Raw genomic sequence first — 25,573 nt, 5'->3', positions numbered from 1 at the left:
TCAAAATGAATCACATTTGTGACTTTAATAAGGCATGCTTCACGCATGTAGCCAGGCCAGAAACCTGATTTTAAGAAACTCAAACACGGAATTGTAGGAAAAATGAGCATCGATCTGGAAAGTGACAGCATGTTCAAGAACTTAAGAGGGGAAAGGGAGGTTAGAAATGGAGTGGTAATTCACAGGGGTGAAGAGTAGGTTTTTTCAGAAGAGGGGTGATGACAGGAGATGGAGGGGGTGGGGGGGAGCAAGCAATACCTGAGAAAGGGGAATTTCCAGCGATATCAACTAGTATGGGGCTCAGTAAGAGAAGCTGAGTGAACAGTTTGGTTGGAATAGAATTAATGGAGCAGGAGTTAGATCTCATGAACAAGATAAGGCTGGAGAGTGTATTGCAAGAGATGGGATGAAAACTGGAGAAAGATGTGAGTTCAAGGTGAGGGAAGTGGAGAATTATGGGGAAGTTTGTTCTGAAAGGCTAACATTACCTGGGTAATGTTTTTAAGTGGAGCAGCCAGATCTGACGATGAATTGTTAAACCAATTGTTTGCCAAAGATGTTCTGGTCTGCTTCATTTGGATTTAAGGGTGTAGTTGAGGTGTATACCAACTCAGTAAACATGGTTATTTCATTCACAAATTTAATAATAATTGCATTGGTGCCTCCTCAAGATCATTAAAAAAGCAAAAGAAAACAATAAAAAGTCCAGCACACCCTGGAAAACATGTCACCGGACTTCATTCTGATCTCTTTCTTTTAATAATCATTTTGTTTAAGCACAAAAATCTCATAAACATTATTCTATGGCCTCAATTATATCACAGCATTTGACATTTTCTAAAACTCAACTACACAAAACTTTTCAAACAATCTCTCCAAATCCAAATGGACAAATTCACTGGACTTCCCATTATCCCTCGTTTTAGTCACTTCTTCAAAAAGCTCTGATGATGAAAAGTTACTGACCTGAATGTTGACTCTGTTTCTCTCTCCACAGATGCCACCAGACCTGCTGAGTATTTCCAGAATTTTCTGTTTTTATTCCAGATTTCCAGCATCCGTAGTATTTTGCTGTTCGATTGTATTTGTGATGCTTGACCTGTGTGGCCTAAAGCCCTTTAGGGAACCACCAATAATTGTTGCACGAGTAACCACAAAATTTGACTCTGAATGCTGCTGGTGTTGATGCTGTAGAAGCCCATAACTCCAAAAATGTTGGCTGATCACTTCTGGTTGGACCCTTGCATGCACAGCGGCTTCATAGGTTCTAGTGTGGACATGTCATGCATGCACTGGAAACGCGCAGAGTGGGCAGATTGTGATGGCAAGCAGCATCTATTCCTGAATTGATGTATAAACTGTCATTTTGGACCTTGAAGGCCCTGTTAACGTGTCTCTAATCACTCCCAGATGAACATGCATTCAGTTGTACAACGGATACCCCGCTACGAGCACTATTTAAAAGGATCGTCATTAGTCTTTCAGGTAAAGTGCTTATGACTTTCGTTTGCTGTTGCAGAGTGAGAGGAAGTACTGTTTTGAGTGTTGTTGGATGAGTTTGGAAAAGTGTTTATTTTCACTAGGAAGTACTTTGACAAGGAGGTCAGAGGAGTTTGAATGCCTGTCTGAAGAAAGCCTGCTTTCAGTAAAAGTAGCTGTCCCTCTTGAGCTGCAACACGGGAGGAACATGGAGCACAGGCAGAAGAGAGAGGAAGGTGTGCACAGAGGAAGGAGAAACAGTGATCTCAATAGAAAGCTGTACTCCCAAGGGTCTTCAAAGGGTACTTCTCCCACCTCCACCTCAGCAAGGGCTCTGTTTTACCAAGGAGGGAGCTGCTAAACTGTGACACCTCCTACAACTGGACATTTGGCCAGAGAGCACGACATGAACGGCACTGTCAGTCATCGTGAAGATCACTGTTGCCCTCAATTTCTATGCCAGCAAATCCTTCCAGGCAAGAGCAGGCAACATCTCCAACAGAGCTGGCCATGCATCATTGCATCAGGGAGGTGACAGAGGCATTGTTCGCCAGGAGAGGGGACTTCATAGTCTTTCTTGTCTGAGAGAAGCCTGAAGAGCGGATACGTAGCTTTGGCAGGCTAGTGAGATTCCTGATGTGTGGGTGCCATCAACTGCACACACATGGCTCTGCAGACCCCGCATGTTAATGGGACTACAACGGAACTACACTGGAACTACAACGGTTATGACTCCATGAACATTCAGTTAGTATACAGCGATGTGCAGAATGCCCTATCAGTAAATACTTACTATCCATCTTGCACCAGTCAGCTGCATCTGCCAACTTTGGACCACCATGATGTACTTGTGAAAAGCCACTTGATGAAAAGGGCCGCTTGATCTACAACTCCTCATTCCTCTATAAATCCTCTCCACACCCAATCACAAGAGCCATTCTGCCAGCAAGAGTGCCAAGGAGCAGACCATCAGTGTTCGAAACGATGGTTCCACTGCCTGGACTGCTTAGGGGGGAGCCTCCAGTCCTTGCTTGAGAATGTCTCCAAGTTCATAGAGATCTGTTGAATTCTCCACAATCTCTCTCTCACGAGGATGCAGCGTTTGCCATCAGGCATTCAGACGGTAACTCAGGAGAAGGAAGAGAAGAAGGAGGAGAAGGAGGAAGGCAGGATACATCAGGGACCCTTCACTCTAGACAGGCTGCCCAGGACTGTTACTCAGACTGTAGTTCCCCAGAAATCTCATGTCCACATCTTTGTTGCTCCACAGTTCACCACATTTCCAACCCTCTGCCTTAGACCAGTACAGTGTCCTCTTGACTAAAATCATGAATTAAAAGCAAAAAGAACATTTCCAATAATATGTACACAACTGAATTATTCACCCTTGCACATTTCCTTAGTACTTGTCTACCATGTGCCTTTGCCTGTCCTGGTGTTCCTGTGCAATGCTACAGCAGTGGTTGCAGCATAGCTGGTGGAAGGCTGCTGACTTTTAGTGGAGGAAAAGGCAGATGGTCTTAGAGAAGTCCTTGAGCAGCTGTGGGCTTTGACAGCCCAACTTTGAACTGCACCACTTTGCATTGGCAGCAGGGTCTGACTTGGCTGGTTGAAAGGCAACAGTAAGAACACTGGTGGACTGCCAGTGGAAGAAGCATGGGTTCTGCCATTTTGAAAAAGGACAGCATGTTTGTGTACCATGGAGCCACCATTATTCCCCTGGGAGGGGCAGGGGTGGAGGGTGGGGTGGTGTTCTCAGAAATCCTAGTCATCTGCTGGAGGACAGGTTGCTGGACTGCAGGTTTCTTTGAGCATTGGTATCAACAGCCATGAGGCTGCATGGAAGCGATCTGGGCTTGCATGGCAACAAACATGTATCTCAGGACCTCAGTCTGAATTTCCACTGCAGCATTGAGATGTTTGGTGGCTTCTGCCTGTGCTACAATGGCAATTGAACCATCGATCACCAGGCATTGCATCATGGATGTTCTATTCCAGAAAGCTAGTTGATGAAGACCAATCTTTATACACTTTTTTAATGAGTTACAGAGTTATACATTACAAGCATACACCTCCTAATTTGCCAACTACAATTTTAGTCTATTTATTTTAGGGGTTCAAGAGAATTAATGCTCATCAATTGAATACAATCAAACACAATTAATATACAATTGGCAATGAAGTTGACCCCACTTCCACACTGAAAAGGATGGACTCCAAGCTTTACATGATGCCCTGTGCCAAGTTGGAACCAGACTATTCCATGTTCCTTAACAATGACAAGAGACTCTGTGGCATATCTGCAAATGTATCAAGCATCTCTGCCTGCATATCTATCAGCTGTGTGCTGTCCCATCAAAGTCCTCATCTGTAGCCTCGGCAGTAGAATTCATCTGCGACCTTATCCTCCAGTGAGCTGGCACGCACACTACCCCTTTCCCCCTGCCTGCTTTGTCCACAAATGCCTGGTGACTCACCATGTGTGGATCCCACCTCTATACTACAACCTAACATGTGTGCAGTGCCACTATCTGAACTGCTGGCTGTGAATGTCAGATCAAATGATGGCGCTTCTTTATCAGACATGTGCTGGTTGTTCACATCCTTCATGCTTGAGGCTGCACTACCTAGGCAAGTGGAAAATCTTGGGTATATAAAAATAAAAATGGAGATGAGGAGTGTTAGGCTGAGGGAAGGTGGAAAGGGTGGAAAGCAAGATGTCCATGGTCACAGCTAGCACTTTATAACAGAAAGTAGGGTGAGGGTGAAAAGCGAGTTGCATAAGGCAGAAACCTACCATTATCCTGAATATTCTTGGCGATGCCAGATGTGATAGCCTCAGTGAAGGGTGGCAGGGCCAGGAAGAGAAATCATGGGCCATGGTGCTTATCCTGTTTCCTGGCCCCACTTATCACCCCAGTTAACACTCCCTGCCAATCATGCATGTTATATTTTCCTCCTTTCACGATTCACTCATCAATTTTCTTTCATTTAAGCTCTTCATGCTCAATCATAGCCTCCATGCTTGTGAAGCGTTCGCAATTTTTACTCTTCCACTGGGAGGCGGGGGGGTGTGTGCACAAGGTGCTACACACCAGCGCCCAGGCCCTAAGGGGGTCCGAGCTTAAGCTTATTTCAAAGACATAAAATTATTTTAAAGAAAATGAGAAAATGCAATGGTCTTAGTTTCTGGAGGGAAATTCCTCCACACACTGTGGGATGAAGGCTTTGAACAAACATTAGCCCTGAATTTTTCCTGCACTGAAGGCTCTATTATATGCAGTCTCATTTATGCATAAAATCTAATAGCAGATAAATACAAAGGAGTGCCAAAGAACAATGATCTAACAAACCATTAAGCAAAATGGTGTTCTGACTGCTTATTCCCATAAATGCTTATTTACAGTTATATATTTGTATAACTGTATAGCAACTGTGTATACAGGTCGGAGGTGGACCAGGATACAGACAGCAGCATCTAAAAGAGCAGGAGAGAGGAGGACCCGGAGACAGGGAACAGCATCTAAAAGAGTGGGAGAGAGTACGACCTGGAGACAGACAGCAGCATCTAAGAGTGGGAGAGAGGAGGACCCAGAGACAGAAAGCAGTGTATAGAAGAGCAGGAGAGAGGAGGACCCGGAGAGAGGGAGCAGTGTCTAAAAGAGTGAGAGAGAGGAGGACCCGGAGACAGACAGCAGCATCTAAAAGAGTGAGAGAGAGGAGGACCCGGAGACAGGGAGCAGCGTCTAAAAGAATGGGAGAGAGGAGGACCCGGAGACAAGGAGCAGCCTCTAAAAGAATGGGAGAGAGGAGGACCTGGAGACAGGGAGCAGCGTCGAAAAGAATGGGAGAGAGGAGGACCCGGAGACAGGGAGCAGCGTCTAAAAGAGTGGGAGAGAGGAGGACACAGAGATAGGGAGCAGCGATTAAAGGAACGGGAGAGAGGAGGACCCGCAGACAGGGAGCAGTGTCTAAAAGAGCGGGAAAGAGGAGGACCCGGAGACAGGGAGCAGGATCTGAAAGAGTGGGAGAGAGGAAGACCTGGAAACAGACAGCAGTATCTAAAAGAATGGGAGAGAGGGTCACCTGGTGACAGGGAGCAGCATCTAAAAGAGTGAGAGAGAGGAGGACCCGGAAACAGGGAGCAGGATCTGAAAGAGTTTTCCGATCCGTGGCTCCAGAGCGGACTGACCACATTCTGAGAAAAATCAAAGTGTGACATCACAGGAAAACAGGTAGGGGATTGGTTGGTGTATATTTTTCTAATTTATCTTTCAAAACTCTGTAATTCAAGTAAGTATAAGGTTTTATTATTAGTAGTAAGGTTTACTAATAGTAGTATAGCTTATTAGTTTGGCTCCTGATTACTTCCTATTTATCTTAACTAGGGAATTTCAAGTGGGGTATGTAGGACATTTATTGAAATAATAAAAATATCAGCACAAGCAGGACGAGAGACATTAAAATTTAATCAGTAAAATAACGAATCAAATGCTATAAAAATGGCAGGACAGGTGATGTGTGCCGGCTGCAGAATGTGGGAGCTTGTGGACACCTGTGTGATCCAAGGCAAACACGTCTGCAGTAAGTGTTCATGGCTCCAGGAGCTTCAGCTCAGAGTCATTGAGCTGGAGGTTGAGATGCAGACTCTGTGACACGTATGGGAGAGGGAAAGTTATCTGGATGCTTTCTGCCAGGAGGTAGTCACACCCCTTGGAAAAGGGTCATCTGAGTTGGTCCATGGTCAGGGACAGGAGGGTGTGACTGCGAGTGAAGCAGGTATTGGGATTGAGAAGCTAGAATTGGAGGACCCTCAGCCCTTGCAATTGTCCAACAGGTTCTTGCAACCTATATAGACAAAAGCAGGTGCTGCAGGTTAGATGGGCGAACTGACTATGGCACCATGGTACAGGAAGCCATTCAAGTGGGGCGAGTTAATAGGAATGTAGTGGTAGTAGGGTATAGTATAGTCAGGGGGATAGACACAGTTCTCAGCAGGCAAGCACAAGAGTCCTGAAGGCTGTGTTGCCTGCCTGGAGCCAGGGTTCGGGACATCTACTCTGGGCTGGAGAGGAACTTGCAGTGGGAGAGGAAGGATCCAGTTGTCATGGTCTGCATAGGTACCAGTGGCATAGGTAGGACTAGGAAAGAGGTTCTGCTTAGAGTGTATGATTAGCTAGGGACTAAATTAAAAAGCAGAGCCTCAAAGGTAATAATCTTTGTATTATTACCTAAGCAATGAGCAAATTAGTTTAGGGTAAATAAGATTAGAAAGTTAAATACGTGACTCAATGATTGGTGTGAAAGAAATGGGTTTCAACTTATGGGGCACTGGCACCAGTACTGGGGAAACTGGGTGCCATACCTTTGAGACATCTTCACCTGAGCCATGCCAGGACCAGTATTCTGGTGAGTCATATAACTAGGGAGATAGAGAGGGCTTTAAACTAAATGGTAGGAATGAGGGATCAGGCGAGGGGAGATATGATAAATTAAAGAGTAAGGAAAAGACAAAAAGAGAAAGATAGCAATAAGGGAATTGATAATCAGGGTATGGCAGGAAGGGACAGAGCATACAAACTTATCAACGTGCCAGCAGATAAGGCTAGATGTTACAAAAATAATACAAAGACAGAATTAAAGGCACTGTATCTGAATGCCCACAGCATTCACAACAAGGTAGATGAATTGATGGCACAAATGGAAGAAAGCAGGAATGATCTAATTGCCATTATGGAGAACTGGCTACAAGGTGACCAAGGCTGGGAACTGAATGGTCAAGGGTATTCGACCTTTAGGAAGAACAGGGAAAAAGGAAAAGGAGGTGGGGAAGTGCTGTTAGTAAAGGATGAGATCAGTACATTAATGAGAGTGGATATTAAATCAGAAGATCAAGGTGTGGAATCAGTTTGGGTGGAGCTAAGAAACAGCGAGGGCAGCAAACATTGGTAGGGAAAACAGAAAATGCTGGAAAACCTCAGCAAGTCTGACAGTATCTGCGGAGAGAGAAACAAAGTTAATGTTTTGAGTCTGTATGACCCTTCTTCAGTTCTTCAGAAGGACCTCATGGCAAACCCTACAAAGGGAATAGGCGTACGTGGCCACAGAGATTAATTCCTCAACTCCCACCTAAGGACCTGGCTGCAGTGCCAGGAAAAGTTCAATGACCTCACATAAATGCTCAACATCAGAGAATGCATCTTCAAATGACATCTCCTACTTAGCCTACTACCAACCTCTTATGCTGCCTTCCTCTTTATCAAACATGATTTCCATTTCATAAATCCATGTTGACTTTGCCTAGTCCCATTGATATTTTCTATGTGTCCTGTTACCACATCCTTTATAATAGACTCTAGCATTTTCCCTGCTACTGATATTAGGCTAACTGATCTGTAATTCCGTTTTCTTTCTCCCTCCTTTTTTAAATAGTGGGGTCACATTTGCCACCCTCAAATCTGCCGGGACTGTTCCAGAATCTACAGAATTTTAGAAGATGGCAACCAACGCATCCATTATTTCCATGGCCATATCTTTTAGTAGATAATCAGGCCCTGGGGATTTATCGGCTTTCAGTCCCCATTAATTTCTCCAGGACTATTGTTTTAGTTATACTAATTTCCTTCAATTCTTCCTTCTCACTAAACTGTTGGCTCCCTAGCATTTCTGGGAAGTTACCTGTGTCTTCCTCCGTGAAGACAGAACTAAAGTAGTTGTTTAATTGCTCTGCTATTTCCTTGTTCTTTTTTATAAATTCTTCCATTTCAGACTGTAAGGGACCTACAATTGTCTTCACTAATTTTTTCTTTTCTTTTTAGATGCTTATTTACATACTTCATTGCTGGGAGGTGAGTACAGGCTGGAGGCAGCCGCAGAGGAAGGCAGCATAAGAGGTTGGTAGTAGGCTAAGTAGGAGATGTCATTTGAAGATGCATTCACTGATGTTGAGCATTTATGTGAGGTCATTGAACTTTTCCTGGCACTGCAGCCAGGTCCTTAGGTGGGAGTTGAGGAATTAATCTCTGTGGCCACGTACGCCTATTCCCTTTGTAGGGTTTGCCATGAGGTCCTTCTGGACCAGTCTAGAAACTTCACCACTCTCTTCTCCTCAATCACTTGTACCAAGGCCTCCAGCACCACATCAAAGAACCTAAGAGACCTGTCTCTGGCTCTGTTGCATCTCCTTCTTTCTAAGACAGATCCACCAGCTGCCATAGCTAATTGCATGTCCCCTTTAAAAGAAGACTGCTTTATAAAGTGCAGGCCTAGTTGTACATTGTGTTAGCCAGGGAAGCTCCCAGGTCCTCTGCTGAGCGTATAGCCAGTTAGCTTTGCATTTTACTCTGAGCTGGATGAAGTAATTATTTTAATGAGCAGGCAACACAGAGTTTGCATGCTGCCTGCATCAACTTGTCTGGACATAGGGTAAGATAAAGTATTTAGCCATAGTACTAAAGGACCGTAGGCATCTCTCTCCGTTAGAGAGAGACAATTAGTTATATATAGTATGAGGGCACCACACTACAAGTGTGGGGCAAGGCAAGGAGGCAGGACTCCATGAACTACTACAGCTGGTAAGGGGATTGAACCTGCGCTATTGACATTATTCTGCATCATACTCGAGTCTTCCAACTGAGCCAAAGACCCCCATGAACATGGGTTAATTGTGCATTCATTTTTAATCCAATTTTTAGTCCTAAGTGGTCCTTTATATACCATTCTTCATTATTTTCCCAACTACTTAAGGTCAGCTCACTGGTTTATCAGATCCAATTTTTCACTTTTAAAAAAATAATTGTGCTGCATAACATAATTCCGATCATCTCAAACATCACAGTCTGCAATAAGCTCTGAAAAATATTAACTAATACCTCACATTTGACTTATCCAATTACCTTAAGTACTTTTGGATGAACTGAAATGACCAAATTCTTTGATGAAGTAATGGAGATGATTGGTAAGGATTGATGTGTACAGAGACTTTCAAGGGGTGTTTAACAAAGTACCACATAACAGACGTTATCAAAATTGAAGCCTATGGGATTAAAGGGATAGTAGAAGCATGGATCCAAAATTGTTTATGGGATAGAAAGCAGAGACTAGCACTGAACAGTTGTTTTTCAGACTGGAGAAAAGTATATAGTTCCCCAGGGGTCAGCATTAGGACCGATCTGACTTTTGATATTTATTAATGACTGGATTTGAGTATGCAGGTCATAAAGTCCAAGTCTGTGGATACACAAAACTTTGAAACGTAGTAAAAATGAGGAGGGTAACAGGCTTCAGGAGGATGTAGGTAGGCTGGTAAAATGGGCTGACACATGGCAGATGATATTCAACAGAGCAAAGAATGAAGTGATGCGTTTTGATAGGATGAACAAGAATGGGCAACATGAACTAAATGGTACAATTTTAAAGGGCCATCTATGAAGCATGTTGCACCATCAGGAGCAGCAGAATTATATTCCACTATAATTTGTAACCTTAATGGCCCAAAATAGCACTCACTCTACAATAACCATCAATCCAGGTGATCAACCCTGGTTCAATGAGGACTGTAGAAGACCATACCTGCAGGAGCACCAGGCAAACCTAAAATGAGGTGCCACCCTGGTGAGGGTACAAACACATGTAACTAAACAGTAGAAGCAGCACGCTATAGTCAAAACTAAGCACACCCACAGCCATCAGAATAGATAAATGCTCTGCAGTCCTGCTAATGTGACTCATGTTGGAGAATTAAACAATTAATTGGAGGAGGTGGTTCCACAAATATCCCCATTCCCACTGGTGGCGAAGCCCAGTATGTGAGTGCAAAAGACAAGGCTGAATGGTTTGCAATCATCTTCAGCCAGAAATGCTGGGTGGGTGATCCTTCTCAGGACCCCGCCACCACAGAAGTCAACTTCAGCCGAGTTGATTCACTCCGTGTGATATCAAAGAACAAAAGAGTGAACTGGATACAGCAAAAACCATGTGTCCCAGCAAAATCTGGCTGTGCTCCAGAATAATCTGCACATTTAGCTTGGCTGTTCCAGTACAGTTACAGCAATGTGGAAAGTTGCCCAGCTATGTTCTGTCACAAAAGCAGGGCAAATCCTATCAGGTCAATTACCACCCCATCAAACTACTGTCAATCAATCAAGTGGCACTTATTCACCAACAGCCTGATTAACGATGCACAGTTTGGATTCTGGCCAGACCAGTTGGTTCAGGCCTCATTACAGCCTTGATCTGAACACGAACAAAATAACTGTATTCCATAGGTGAGCTGAGAGTGACTGCCCTTGACATTAAGGCAGCACTTAACCAAATGTAGCATCAAGGAGTCCAAGTAAAATTGATGGCATTGGGAATCAGGAGAACAACAATTTACTGGCTAGAGTCATAACCAGTACAAAGGAAAATGATAGTTGTTGTTGAAAGCTTAGTTCTGATGAAAGCTCATTGATCTGAAATGTTAATTTTGTTTCTCCTTCCACAGATGATAATTGACCTGCTGAATATTTCCAGTATTTTGTGTTTCTATTTCAGACTTCCAGAAACCGTGTTATTTGGCTTTTCCATTAGGTTTAATTCACTGCCACTTTTCTTCTAGAGAAGTTGAGATTGTTCTGAAATCATGAATACTTTTGGTAGAGTAAATAATGATAAACTATGTTCAGTGGCAGAAGGATTGTAACCAGAGGACATGGTTTTAAGGGGATTGGTAAAAGATTTATGTAGCTAGTTGTCTTTGTGATCTGCAATGCACTGCCTACAAAGGTGGTGAAAGCAGATTCAATAGTGACATTCAAAAGATTCAATAGGAACATTCAAGTACCTGAAGGAAAAACAAGTACAGGAGGAAAAAAAGCAGCGGGGTGGGATTAATTGGATAACTCTACCAAAGAGCCAGTGCAGGCATAATGGGACAAATAATGTCCTTCTGAACTTTATCATTCTATGATTCTACAAAAATATCAGTTTTAAGTCCATCAACTTTGGCTACCATCTCATATTATTTTCAATTTACTCAGTTTTCTTAACATGGATCTTATAAAACTGAGTGTGCCAATTGTATTCAAAAGTGAAAATGAACACAAAATATTTTTGCTGCCACCAGCCTTTTCTTTATCCTCCTTTATGATATATCCTGAAATATCCTTCAAAGAGCTTCTTCTCCTTGATTGTTCACTGTCTCCTAGCATAACTTAAAAAATGATATCACCACTCATTATTTTTCACTAACCTTTCTGCAATCCCATCTTAGTTTTCCTAATGTTATAGCTCTCTGACAACCATTCAGCCTGCTCATACATGAAAATGACCTTTAGGAAGAGAAATTGGAAGTCTTCTGGTGAACGTAGAACCATGTATTGTCACTGGACTGGTAATCTAGAGACCCAGGGGTAATGTTCTGGAGACTTGGGTTCAAATCCCACCATGGCAGATGGTGGAATTTGAATCCAATAAAAATCTGGAATTAAAAGTCTAATGATGACTATGAAACCATTGCCAATTGTCTTAAAATTCATCTGGCTCATTAGGGAAGGAAATCTGTCATCCTTACCCAGTCTGGCCTACATGTGACTCCAGAACCACAGCAATGTGGTTGACTCTTAAATGCCCTCTGAACAAGGGCTATTGGGGATGCACAATAAATGCTGGCTGAGCCAGCAACCTTCATATCCCATTAATGATTAAAAAAAATCCTTAAACAAGCCACTGCCTCTCGGCGAAAACAGGAGAACATTTGTCATGAAGGGAGGGGCTGCTGTGACAGAAATGACTCCTATAAAGAAAAAGTATGTTGATTTACTTAATCTAATGCCAACTTTAATGTATTTATACTTCCATTCTGGCTTCTTTAACTTCTGGAACAAGATGGTTAGGGCTGCAGATTCTTTTTCCAGCTGTTCCCTGTTCAGCTTCTTACTGCCCAGTACACGGTGCTCTTCTAAGATGATGCAGTTTTTCAGTTTTATTCTTTAATTTTCCTTCCCTCAATCACATGAAACACTTAGTGTTGATAAAGTGTCCCAACTATCAGTTAGGCAAGAAGCATTGAGATTGGCCTGTACAGGCTCTTTGAAGAAATACCAAAGCATACCTCAAAAGGAAATACTATTATAAAACATTTTAACTACTTGGCAATCGCAGACTTTGGAATACAATTAAAGAGAGACATTGAGTAGAATTTCCTTTGTTAACCTTCCCCATTTACACATTACATTGAGCATGTAGTGCTTTCTCCAAATTTGCACATAAATAATTCTCTCCTTTGAACCTTCAGAACTGTTTTGACTAAAAAATTGTCAACATAGGTCTTTTTTTATTGTTGATTTGTTTATAAGAGCTTCTCTTTCAAAATGTACTAGACCATAAAACTTAGGAGCAGAAGTAGGCCATTCGGCCCATTGGGTCTGCTCTGCCATTCAACGAGATCATGGTTGTTCTGATAATCCTCAACTCCACTTTCCTGCCTTTCCCCCACAACCCTTGAGTCCCTTACTGATTAAAAATCTATCTCAGCCTTGAATGTACTTAACGATCCAGCCTCTACAACCCTCTGTGGTAAAGAATTCCACAGATTCTTCTGAAGAAGAAATTCCTCCTCATCTCTGTTTTAAATGGGTGCCACCTTACTTTGAGATTATGCTCTCTGGTCCTAGACTCTCCCACAAGGGGAAATAACCTCTCAGCATCTATCCTGTCAAGCCCTGTAAGAATCTTATATTTTTCAATAAGGCCGCCTCTCATTCTTCTAAACTCCAATGAGTACAGGTCCAACCTACTCAACCTCTCCTCATAAGAAAACTCCTCCATCCGCGGGATCAACCAAGTGAACCTTCTCTGGACTGCCTCCAATGCCAGTATATCTTTCCTGAGATAAGAGGACCAAAATTGTCCACAGTATTCTAGGTGTGGTCTAACTAGTGCCTTGTATAGTTTTGGCAAGACTTCCCTATTTTTATACTCCATTACCACTGTTGGATTAATAATGTCAGCCAAATGATCTCTTCAAATAACCAAAAGGCCGTGAGGGAGAAAAGATGGTTTTAAATTTCAAGTTATTTGAAGTATGAGCATGCTTTGCTCAGCATTAAATCAATGGCAGTACATGGCAAGAATGCGCCTATAAATATATTTCTCTGCTTCAGTCACCAGGAAATATTGCTCAGCATAAATATTACAGTGTTGGCGTCATTTCAGTTTTAACTACTCCACGAATTCACTTAGTAAAAAAATATATTGGGCTGTAACTTCTGAGTTCCCTAGCGTCAGATGGGGAGGGTACCCCAAAGATGCGCCGGTGAATCCTGTCCGGAGGTTCCCAGGTAAGGGTTTGCACGGCAATTGCCCAGAAGTGCAAACTTCATCTGGGCAATTGCCCTGCACTGGGAACCATCCGAAAATACGGTTTAAATCGCAATCTTCAAATGATTCCAACTGTGTTACACAAATAGGGCAGGATTTTCAGCTCGGCCTGTGGGTACATGCCCAACATGCATGAGTGTGAAACAGTGTGCGGTAATGTTGGGTGAGCATCCTAATGTCGACGCGCACTCATGTGATATTTCTGTTGGCGGGCGTGCACGAGAGTCGACAGCGCACCTGCCAACAATTAAAAGGGCTATTAAAGTTGGCGGGTGGGCGGGCAGAACGGCCAGGCGGCCTTTGCAATTTTTGTGAAATCTCATCCACGGGCGGGATGAGGCTTCAATCATTGACTGATAAAGAATAAAATTTTTAAAACCCATATTTCACAAGTCCCTTTTCATGTAACAGAGTCACATGCAGGGACATATTTGCTTATTTTTAAAATCTTTATTTCTCATGTTGAAAATCTTCAGCTCCCTGAGGCAGCTCTGTGCCTTCAGGGAGCTTTCACTGAGGGCATCCCTGTGCATGTGCATTGTTCAGCGCTTGCGCTCCTCCTGCCCCCACCCAGGCAGCGCTGAGGCTCTCAATGCACGTATCACATTGGCTGGCTGTTAATTGGCTGGCCAGCGTGAAATCACATTCGGGGCCCAATTGCGGGCGGCAGACAGTTGTGCAGCCGCTCCCAGGCCCGCCTGCCGCACCTGCCCTACGAGGGGAAAATCCTGCCCATCATTACCAAGGGAAAGTTAGAAGAATTAAAACCTCTTCTAACTTCTGGGTAACTATCGTACAGATCCAGACCAACTCCCCCCGTCCCCATGGGACTATCCCCAAATTCCTGACTCCCCAAGAGACTCCCCCACCGTCCCCGACAATCCCTCCCCCCCTTCACCATGGGACTCCGTCCACCTCCTCGACTAACCACCCCTCCTCATGATATTCCCCACCCCTCCAGCACACCATGGGACACACCCAACACAGGCCCAAACTTCCCCCATATTCAACACATCTTGGCCTCAACCCCCGATGTCCCCCTCACGGCCCCCCGAGGTCTAACATCCCACCGATATCCAACTCCCCTCCGCTGAAGTCTAATGCCCCCAAGACCCCCCCAAGGTCCGATTGCCCCCGCCAAGGTCTGACCCCCCTTGAGGTTCAATCCCCCCACCCCATCCCCCCTCAAGGTTTGACCTCCTCCTCCCACCCCAATCCCCAAGGTCCAGCCAACCCCCCCGAGGTCCGATCCTCCCTGACCTCTGATCCGCCCCATCCCGACCTCCGATCCCCCTCACCCCGACTTCTGACCCCCTCCACCCTGACTTCCAATCCCCACTCCCCCATCCCCGCAAGTCCTATCCACTTACCTTAGGTACTTACCTTCTCCCTGGCCTGTCAAGAACCTTTAAATTTCATGGGACCTTTAACTTACCTGGCTTATGGCAGCCACTGCTGTAAAAAGGGCCATGTTGTCCTTCAATTTGATAGAGGTACACTTCAACGCTGAGCCTTGGGGATGAGCTGCAGTGCCTGGATCTCGCCTGGCTTGAGTTCGAAGGTCAGGCAAGACAGGCTCAGAAAAAAATTCACGTAAGTAATTGGGCAGTGAGTGGCAATCCGATGTTGACTGCCACACCGAGGAAGTTACGGCTCAATAAAATAAATTAATTCTGTTTAGTAAGCTTATGTGATAATTTCACATATTAATTTAAACAATATTTCTCAACTGGAGGGGAGGGGAGACCAGTTTGATTTGCTTATACATAACATTTTATTTAACTTGGCAGGGGGATGGAAAGCAGGAAGTAAGATTGGAGAGGAAAAACAAGATGTGCAAAGAATTGGGAGAGACAGCACTAAAGCAAGAAATAGTAAGGTTTTAGGTGTGGTCAGAGTAAGGAGGAACTTAAATTAGGTCTAAATTGGGAATACAGTATATGGATCTGAATGCATGGAGTGCGGTAAATAAGAGTGGTGAGCTGCAGGTGCAGTTAACCAAGTGGAAGTATGAAGTTGTGGCAATAATGAAGACCTGGCTTAAAAAGGGAAGGACACGGGACTAAATATTCTTAGATGCAAGGCGTTTAGAAAAGATGGGAAAGGAAAGAAAGAAGGAGGGGTGGCAATACTGATTAGGAGAATATTACAATGCTGGAGAGACAGGATATCCTAGAGACATCAAGGACAGAATGTATCTGGGTAGAGCTAAGAAACAATAGAGGCACCTTTAAATAAATGGGTGCATTCTATATGCATCCTAATAATGAGAAACATATAGAGCAACAAATTTGCAAGGAAATTACAGAGAGGTACAAAAAATGTGGAGTAGTTATAATGGGGTACTTTATATTAATATAGAATGGGACTGTATTATGTGCAAAGGCACAGATGGAAAAGAGTTTCTTAAGTATATTCAGAGAAATTTTTACATCAGCATGTTTCTATTCCAACAAGAAAGGAGGCATTGCTGGATCTGGTTCTAGGGAATGAAGTGGGGCAAGTGGATCAAGTCTCAATAGGGAAACAGTTAAGGCACAGTGATCATTTTATCATAAGGTTTAGGATAGTTATGGAAAAGGAAAACAAATAATCCAGCGTAAAAATAATTATTTGAAGGAGTGCCAATTTCAATGGGAGTGAGAACAGATCTGGCTCAGGTAAATTGGATTCCAAGGTTGGCAGGCAAAATTCTGATTGAACAATGGGCACTGTTTAAAGAGGAAATAGATCAGGTATGGTTGAAGTACATTCCCAAAAGGGAGAAAGGTAGGAAAAAAAAAGACCAGAGCTCCCTGAGAGAGATAGAGAGCAAGGTGAAGCAGAAAAAGATTGTGTGACAGTGACAGGATGATAGTACAAATGAGAACCAGGCTGAGTACAGAAAGTTTTTGAGGGGTAATGAAAATCTAATTTTTAAAAAATTCATTCATGGAATGTGGGCTGTGCTGGCTGGGCCAGCATTTATTTCCCATCCCTAGTTGACCTTGAGAAGGTGGTGGTGAGCTGCCTTCTTGAATCACTGCAGTCCAAGAGGTATAGGTACACCTATAGTTAGGGAGGGAGTTCCAGGATTTTGAATCAGTGACAGTGAAAGAACAGTGAAATATTTCCAAGTCAGGATGGTGAGTGACTTGGAGGGGAACTTCCAGGTGGTGGTGTTCCCATATGTCTGCAGCCCTTGTCCTTCTAGGTGGTAGTAATCATGGGTTTGGAAAATGCTGTCTCAGGAACCTTGGTGAATTCCTGCAGTGCATCTTGTAGGTGGCACACATTGTTGCCGCTATGCATTGGTGGTGAAGGGAATGAATGTTTGTGGATGTGGTGCCAATCAAGCGGGCTGCTTTGTCCTGGATGGTGTCAAGCTTCTTGCATGTTGGGATCTGCACTCATCCAGGCAAGTGGGGAGTATTCCATCACACTCCTGACTTGTTCATTGTAGATGGGGAACAGGATTTGGGGAGTCAGGAGGTGGGTTACTCGTCGCAGGATTCCTAGCCTCTGACCTGCTCTTGTAGCCACAGTATTTATATGGCTAGTCCAGTTCAATTTCTGGTCAATGGCAACCCCCAGGATGTTGATAGTGGGGGATTCAGTAATGGTAATGCCACTGAACTTCAAGAGGCAATGGTTAGATTCTCTCTTCTTGGAGATTGCCTGGCACTTGTGTGGTGCGAATGTTACTTACCACTTGTCATCCCAAGCCTGGATATTGTCCAGCTCTTGCTGTATTTGGACATGGACTGCTTCAGTACCTGAAGAGTCATGAATGGTGCTGAACATTGTGCAATCACAAGTGAACAACCTCACTTCTGACCTTATGATGGAAGGAAGGTGATTGATGAAGCAACTGAAGATGGTTGGCCTAGGACACTACCCTGAGGAACTCCTGCAGTGATGTCCTGGAGCTGAGATGACTGACGTCCAACAACCACAACCATCTTCCTTGCTGCTAGGTATGACTCCAACCAACGAAGAGTTTTCCCCCTGATTCCCATTGACTCCAGTTTGGCTGGGGCTTCTTGATGCCACACTCAGTCAAATGCTGCCTTGATGTCAAGGGCAATTGCTCTCACCTCACCTCGGGAGTTGAGCTCTTTTGTCCATGTTTGAACAAAAACTGTAATGAGGTCAGGAGCTGAGTGGCCCTGGTGCAACCCAAACTGGGCATCAGTGAGCAGGATATTACTAAGTTGATAAACCCTACCATTAGTTTACTGATGATGGGGTGGTAATTGGCCAGGTTGGATTTGTCCTGCTTTTTGTATACAGGACATACCTGGGCAATTTTCCACATTGCTGGGTAGATGCCAGTGTTGTAGCTGTACTGGAACAGCTTGGCTAGGGGCGTAGCAAGTTCTGGAGCACAAGTCTTCAGTACTGTTGCTGGAATATTGTCAGGGCCCTTAGCCTTTGCAGTATCCATTACCTTCAGCAGTTTTTTGCTATCACGTGGAGTGAATCGAATTGGCTGAAGACTGGCATCTGTGATGTAGGAGACCTCCAGAACAGGCAGAGATGGATCATCCATTTGGGATGTTGCAAATGCTTCAGCCTTATCTTTTGCTCTGATGTGCTGGACTCCCCCATCATTGAGGATGGGGATATTTGTGCAGCCTCCTCCTTCAGTGAGTTGTTTAATTGTCCACCATCATTCATGACTGGATGTGGCAGGACTGCAGAGCTTAGATCTGATCCATTGGTTGTGGGATCGCTTAGCTCTCTCTATCACTTGCTGCTTATGCTGTTTGGCACACAAGTAGTCCAGTGTTATAGCTTCACCAGGTTGACACCTCATTTTTAGGTATGCCTGGTGCTGCTCCTGACATATCCTCCTGCACCTTTCATTGAACCAGGGTTGATCCCCTGGCTTGATGGTAATGGTAGAGTGGGGGATATACCAGGCCATGAGGTTACAGATTGTGTTTGAGTACAATTCTGCTGCCGCTGATGGCCGACAGCGCCTCATGGATGCACAGTCTTGAGTTGCTAGATCTGTTCGAAATCAATCCCATTTAGCACTGTGGTAGTGCCACACAACATGATGGAGGGTATCCTCAATGTGAAGGCGGGACTTCGTCTCCACAATGACTGTGCGGTGGTCACTCCTACTGATACTGTCATGGACAGATGCATCTGCAGCAGGCAAGTTGGTGAGGATGAGATCAGGTATGTTTTTCCCTCTTGTTCAATCCCTCACCACCTGTCCCAGACCAAGTCTAGCAGCTAGGGCCAGGATTTTTACCTAGTTGGGGGCATGTGGTGGGCAGGCCCGGGAGTAGTCACGAAGCCAACCACCACCTGCGATCAGGCACTGGCATCAATTTCATGTTGGCTGTCCAATTAATGGCCAGCCAGCGTGAAACGTGCATTGCAGCGCTTAGCGCTGCCAAGGTGGGGCGGGAGGAGGGCGAGCGTGGAAGTTCACACATGCATGCACTTGCATGCAGTGAAAGCTCCCTGAGGCACAGAGCTACCTCAGGGAGCTGAAGATTTATAACATTAAAAATAAAAAAGTTAGCTATGTTAAAAACTTATCCCCTCATGTGACACATGAGCAGGGGCATGTTATGACCCCATTTTAAAAATCTTTATGAAATTTTTAATTGCTATTGGAAATCTCATCCTGCCCATGGATAAGGTTTCCTAACTATTCCAAAGACTGCTTGGTCTTTTCTTCTCCCCACCAACCGTAAGGTTGGATGGGCAGCAAAGATTTTCATTCAGTTCAAACTTTAATAGCCTTAATAGGCCAGTTTAGCGTTGCCGGCTCCCGCATGCGTCCACCGACCGAAAAATTGCGCAAGTCATCATGCGTCATTTTATACTCAAGCAGATCAGGCACACGTCTGCCCACTCAGCGCAAATTTCGGCCCTATGACCTTTAGGACTCAGCCAGCTCAGTCAGTACTGGTGCTACCGAACCACTCTTGGTGATGGAGACTGAAGTTCCCCAGCCAGAGTACATTCTGCACCCTTGCCACCCTCAGTGCTTCCTCCAAGTGGTTTTCAATATGGAGGAGCACTGATTCATCAGCTAAGGAAGAGCAGTACATGGTAACCAGCAGGAAGATTCCTTGCCCATGTTTGAACTGATACCATGAGACTTCATGGGGTCTGGAGTCGATGTTAAGGATTCCCAGGTCAACCCCCTTCGGACTGTATATCACTGTGCCACCAGCTCTGTCCTGCCAGTGGGACAGAACATACCCAGGGATGATGATGGTGGTGTCTGGGATATTATCTGTAAGGTATGATTCCATGAGGATGACTACGCCAAGCTGTTGCTTGACTAGTCTTGTGAGACAGCACTTGCCCCCAGATGTTAGGAAGGAGGGTTTTGCAGGGTTGACAGGGCTGAGTTTGCTGTTGTCATTTGCAATGCCTAGGTCGATGCCTGGTGGTCCGTTTGGTTTTATTCCTTCTTTGTGACTTTGCAGCAATTTGATATAACTGAGTGGCTTGCTAGGCCATTGCAGAAGGCATTTAGGAGTCAACCACATTGCTGTGGGTCTGGAGTCACATGTAGGCCAGACCAGGTAAGGGAGGTAGATTTCCTTTCCTAAAGGGCATTATCGAACCAGATGGGTTTTTACATCAATCGACAATGGTTTCGTGGTCATCATTAGTCTTTTAATTCCAGATTATTATTGAATTCAATTCCACCATCTGCTGTGGTGAGTTTCAAACCCAGGTCCCCGGAGCATTCCCTGGGTCTCTAGATTACTAGTCCAGTGACAATACCACTATGCCATTGCGTCCCCTAGAGGCAAAGCAAGTCTAAAAAAGATAAGATTAGCAGCTAACATAAAAGAGAATACAAAAGGCACATAAACAGTAAAAGGGTGGTGAAAGGAGGATTCAAGCTGATTCAGAACCAAAAAAGGGATTTACAAATGGAGGTAGGCTGAGGTACTGGGCGGAATTTTACGGCGGGGATAGGGCTGTAAAATGCGCAAGCTGTTCAAAAGTCCATTGACTTCAGCAGGACCGGGAAATCCCACCAGCGGGAGGGCCCTAAAATTCTGCCCACTAACTGACTACTTTGCCTCCATCTTTACCAAGGAAGAAGACACTGCTAAAGTCATAGTTAAAGAAGAGAGTATTGAGACACTGGAAAGGTTAGAAATTGATCAAGAGGAGATATTAGAAAGGCTGGCTGTAAGTAAAGTTGGTAAATCACCAGGACTGGATGAGATGCACCAAGGATTATGAGGGAAGTGAAATTGTGCAGGCAATGGCCATAATCTTTCAATCCTCTTTAGATACAGTGGTGGTGCCACAGAATTGGAAAAATGCAAATAATACAGCCTTGTTCAAAAAGGATAAACCCAGCAGCTAGAGGCTCGCCAGTTTAACCTTGGTGATGGGAAAGCTTTTGGAAATGGTAATCTGGGACAAAGCTAACAGTCACTTGGAGAAATTAGGCTTAATTAAGGAAAGCCAGCATGGATCTGTTAACAGCAAATCATGTTTAACTAATTTAATTGAGTCTTTTGATCAAGTAACAGTGAGGGCTGATGAGGGTAATGCAGTTGATGTGGCTTGATAAAGAGCCACATAACAGGGTTGTTAGCAAAGTTAGCCCATGGAATAAAAGGGACAGTATAAGCATGGATACAAAGGTTGATTGTTGTACAGATAACAGGGAACAGTGGTGAACGTTCGTTTTACAGACTGGAGAAAGGTATATAGATGGATTCCCCAGGGGTCAGTATTAGAACCACTGTTTTTCTTAATATATATATATATATAATGATCTAGACATGGGTATGCAGGGCACCATTTCAAAATTTGGCAATGAGACAAAACCTGGAAGTATTGTGAACTGTGAGGAGGATAGTGATAGACTGCAAGAGGCCTCGGATAGGCTGGTGGAATGGCCAGCCAGATGGATGAAATGCAATTCAGAGAAGAGTGAAGTGACGCACTTTAGTAGGAAGATTGAGGAAAGGTAATATAAAATAAAGGGTACAATTGTAAAGGGGATGCAAAAGCAGAGGGACTTGGTGGTACATATGCACAAATTGTTGAAGGTTTCAGAGCAGTTTGAGAAAGTGGTTAATAAGGCACACGAGATCATGGGCTTTATAAATAGAGTCATTGAGTTCAAAAACAAGGAAGTTATGGTGAACTTTTATAAAATACTGATTTGGCCTCAACTGTGAGTATTGGGCAGAATTTTACAGCCCTGTCCCGGTGTGGGTGGGGCTGGAGCCGGAAAAAGCAGCGAACCACTTAAATGTTCGTTGATTTCAATGGGATCGCAAGATCTTACCAGCGGGAGGGGCTGGAAAATTCTGGCCATTGTGTGTAATTCTGGGCACCACATTTTAGGAAGAATGTGAAGGCTTTGGAGAGGGTACAGAAAAGGTTCATGAAAATGGTTCCAGAGACAAGAGACTTCAGCTACATTGATAGATTAGTGAACTTGGGATTGTTCTCTTTAGAGAAGAGAAGGTTGAGAGGAGATTTGACAGAGGTGTTCAAAATCCTGAGGGGAAGGACAGGGTAGGATGTGAGAAACTGTTCCCATTGGCAGATTACACTAATTTAAGGTGACCAGCAAAAGAGTCAGAGGTGAAATGAGGAAATTTTTTTTTTAACGCACATGGTGGTTAGGTAATTTCCAAAAGGGAATTGGATAATTATCTGAAGAGAAAAATTTACAAGGCTACAGGGGAAAGGCAAAGAATGGGACTATCCAAGTTGCTCTTACAGAGAACTGACACTGACACGAGAAGCTGAATGGTCTCCTTCTGTGCTGTAACCATTCTATTATTCTATGATTCTAACAGGCAGAGAACAGGCAGTTGCACAAAACGTAGCAGGACAGTACTGCTAATTTATATTGTAGACCTTTATATGTCACATGCAGTACTGTAAAGTATGATAATAAAATGGGTGACACTGTTATGAAACACAAAAGAATTAAAATTGCACCAACCTCTGAAAAAGAATTTCGTTGAGCTTGTAAGCTAACCTTGACCACTTCAAAAGGGTTGACAACAACTGCTTCTGTGAGTCCAGATCCCAGTCCAGCAACTGGAAAAATCTAAAGAAGTATCAACCAATACATAAGTAAGAAATACTATGAAATAGTCTTTTGAAATTGAGAAGGAATCCCTTTAAAAGGTGTTAGCTTTGGTTTTGGTTTAGCGCTAGTACTTTTGTTCAGATGGTCATGGGTTCAAGCCCCATTTCAGAATCTTGAGCGCATTGTCACGGATCAAATTTACATATTTCCTTTTACAACCCATGATCAGTATGTTTGTACCTAAGAGGTGTGTGTTTTCTTACCCTCAGAGTGAACGGCCCAATTAAATAATTCCAGCAGCAAGCTTTTAGTGAGTTTGAAATGATGACATGCTTACCCTGAATTTAATGAAATATTTCACTCTTCTCTCACAAACACTTTCACACACACAAAAAATAGATAAAAGTAATGTTAGAGCTTATAATTATCTCAGGCCTGTAGTTTCTTAGATGCAGTTGATGTTTTAAAATTGAAATGATGGTCTTGTAAAGTGAGAGATTCTCAGCAGTCTGTGAGGTGTCTTGTAGCTGAATTTCTAGGAGGTTGGCTCTCAGGTGAACTTTAACTGGAACAGGTTGGGGAGTCCTTCTCTCAGGTAGGATCTCACTTTCAAGATAATGCTGTTAATTACCTTGGTTGCTTGCTGATTTGCAGTTAGTTCGATGGCTTTTGGTGGAACTTTCTGTCTGCAAGCAGCTTCTTATTGGTTTTTAAAAGAAGATAACAAAATGGTTCCCTCATCATGTGACATCCACAAGTTCAAAGTCCTTTTTTCAAACAAAGGGAGGTGTGTATATTGATTTCAATGATCCTGTGTTATAGTTGTAACTTGGTATTCACCTAGTCTAGTTTGGATGAGGCCCAGTTTAGATGAGGGAAACCATCATAATAAAATGGAGACTTTATAAAATCCCTTCACATCCGTTTTACACACATTGAACTTCTATGTCACCTTTTGCCCAGGGTGAAACAGAGAGTGAGGTCGGCTGGAATTCTATAGTTTTTTTGTGTTGATCCATCTTTAAACAAAGGGATAACGGAAGTCCCCGGATGGCTGTGAATGTCCATATTTAATCAGGTATTCACTTGAAACTTAGAACTGTCTGAATTTCAAAATGCCAAAGGTCACATGGTTTGTTACAGCCATTTTAATAGTCTGTCTGTGTCCAGTTTAAAAGTATTGACTGAAAGTTCATTATACACGAGGATATGACAACATAATCCAGGCAGACACTTTATTACTGCACTGACAGGGCACTGCACTGTTGAATGTGCTGTCCTTTGGATGAAACATCTCTCAGTTAGACATAAAAGATCTCATGGCACTATCTGAAGAGCAGTAATGTTCTGCCAGTGCCCTGGTCAACATTTCTCCTTCAACTGACACCCCAAAACAGATGGTTTGGTCATTGGTTAATTGCTCTGTGGGACATTGTTATATGTATTTCCTTCACTTGCCAAATATTTCATTGGCTGTCTAGCACCTTGGGATATCCTGAGGTCATCAGAGATGTTATATAGACGCAAGCTCTTTCTGTTTAGTCATGAAACTCTGTAAAAAGGTAATATTCCATATAATTCAATGAGGTTCTTCAAGCCTGTGCAGATCCAACATCTCTAACCTTTCTCATTGTTCATTCTCTTTCATGCTAATTGTTCTTTCTGCCTTTCTCTGCAGCTCTAGGGCATGCATGCCCTTTTGGTGGGTGTGATGTCACTGCACAGCAACTGAATAGGAGGAACAGGTGTGATGGGATGGGGCTCTTTGCATATGCAAAAAGCAACTGAATGTCTGTTTCCACCTCCCCTTTGTAAAATTGGACTTCCCTAAATGCTGCCAACACCAGCTCAGCTACACTCAAGAAAATGTGTACATGTAGCCTAGCCAGCAGTCTTCAAAGGGGCTGGAATCACAGAAAAAAACTTAAAGAGTAGTGTGGAGCAAAGAGGTGTAGAATTGTGCTTCCTGGCTCTGCTGCAGGGCCGAAGACCATTGCCGGTTCTCCCTCAGCTACTTCTTGATTGTCTTGCACCACCTCAATCACTTCCCCCATTTTCCTGATTGCTCATTCTTCTCTCAATGGCATTTCTACCTCTCATTCATTTCCTCCTCTCTCTCAGGATCTACCAAGTGGTGCAATGCAGAAACCCAACATTGAAATGCTTTTCATTGATGAGCTGTCTGGAGTGACCCAGTTTGTGTCTACAGTTTACTGGTAAATGAGGCTCTGGATCCAATGCAAAATGGGCCTTGGGCCTACCCATTCTTGAGCAGGGATTTTTCCCTGCACTCAATTACCCCTGGCTGACCAGCGTGAATCAATTTTAGTCTCTTGCCTCTACAACTTAATTTAGGAAACCAACTACCTTTGGTTTCTTGAAATTGCATCTGAACCCACCTTTTTTTACATGGAACCCATGATCTCAATAACTCCACATAGGTCCCTCATTCTGCTATTATGTGCCAATATAAATAACTGTTGTTCATCTTGTGCATACCTGAACCATACCATATTAAATATCTCAAGCACATTCCTCAATGAGAAGAATACCAAATTGTTGAGTTGTTTCCTCATTATTTCATCAACTCCCTTATCAGCATACAAACTAACTTTATACCTCTAAAGTTGTGAATGTTTTAAGGGAAAATAAAACACTTCAGGGAGAATTTTCCCCATGTTGGGCGGCCAAGCGCGG

The 25,573-nt window shown here is 43.7% G+C and overlaps 1 protein-coding gene across 13 annotated transcripts in view; it reads right to left on the bottom strand.

Moving 5' to 3' along the window:
* slc25a21 (solute carrier family 25 member 21) overlaps positions 1-25,573 on the bottom strand; it is a 766,657-nt gene that overhangs the window by 21,744 nt on the left and 719,340 nt on the right. For 12 of the 13 annotated variants that reach the window (XM_041214360.1, XM_041214366.1, XM_041214359.1 and 9 more), the window contains 2 exons: positions 22,787-22,894; positions 15,275-15,415 (listed from right to left, as the gene is read on the bottom strand). In XM_041214360.1, coding sequence (XP_041070294.1) covers positions 15,275-15,415; positions 22,787-22,894 — 249 coding nt within the window. The remainder of the gene's footprint in view (positions 1-15,274; positions 15,416-22,786; positions 22,895-25,573) is intronic. The other variant, XM_041214372.1, reaches the window with a different exon arrangement.

This window comes from Carcharodon carcharias, chromosome 20, assembly GCF_017639515.1.
Source record: "Carcharodon carcharias isolate sCarCar2 chromosome 20, sCarCar2.pri, whole genome shotgun sequence".
In the NCBI taxonomy this organism is placed as follows: Eukaryota; Metazoa; Chordata; class Chondrichthyes; order Lamniformes; family Lamnidae; genus Carcharodon; species Carcharodon carcharias.
Note: the sequence above shows the minus strand (reverse complement) of the source record. Positions and strands in the feature narration are given on the sequence as shown.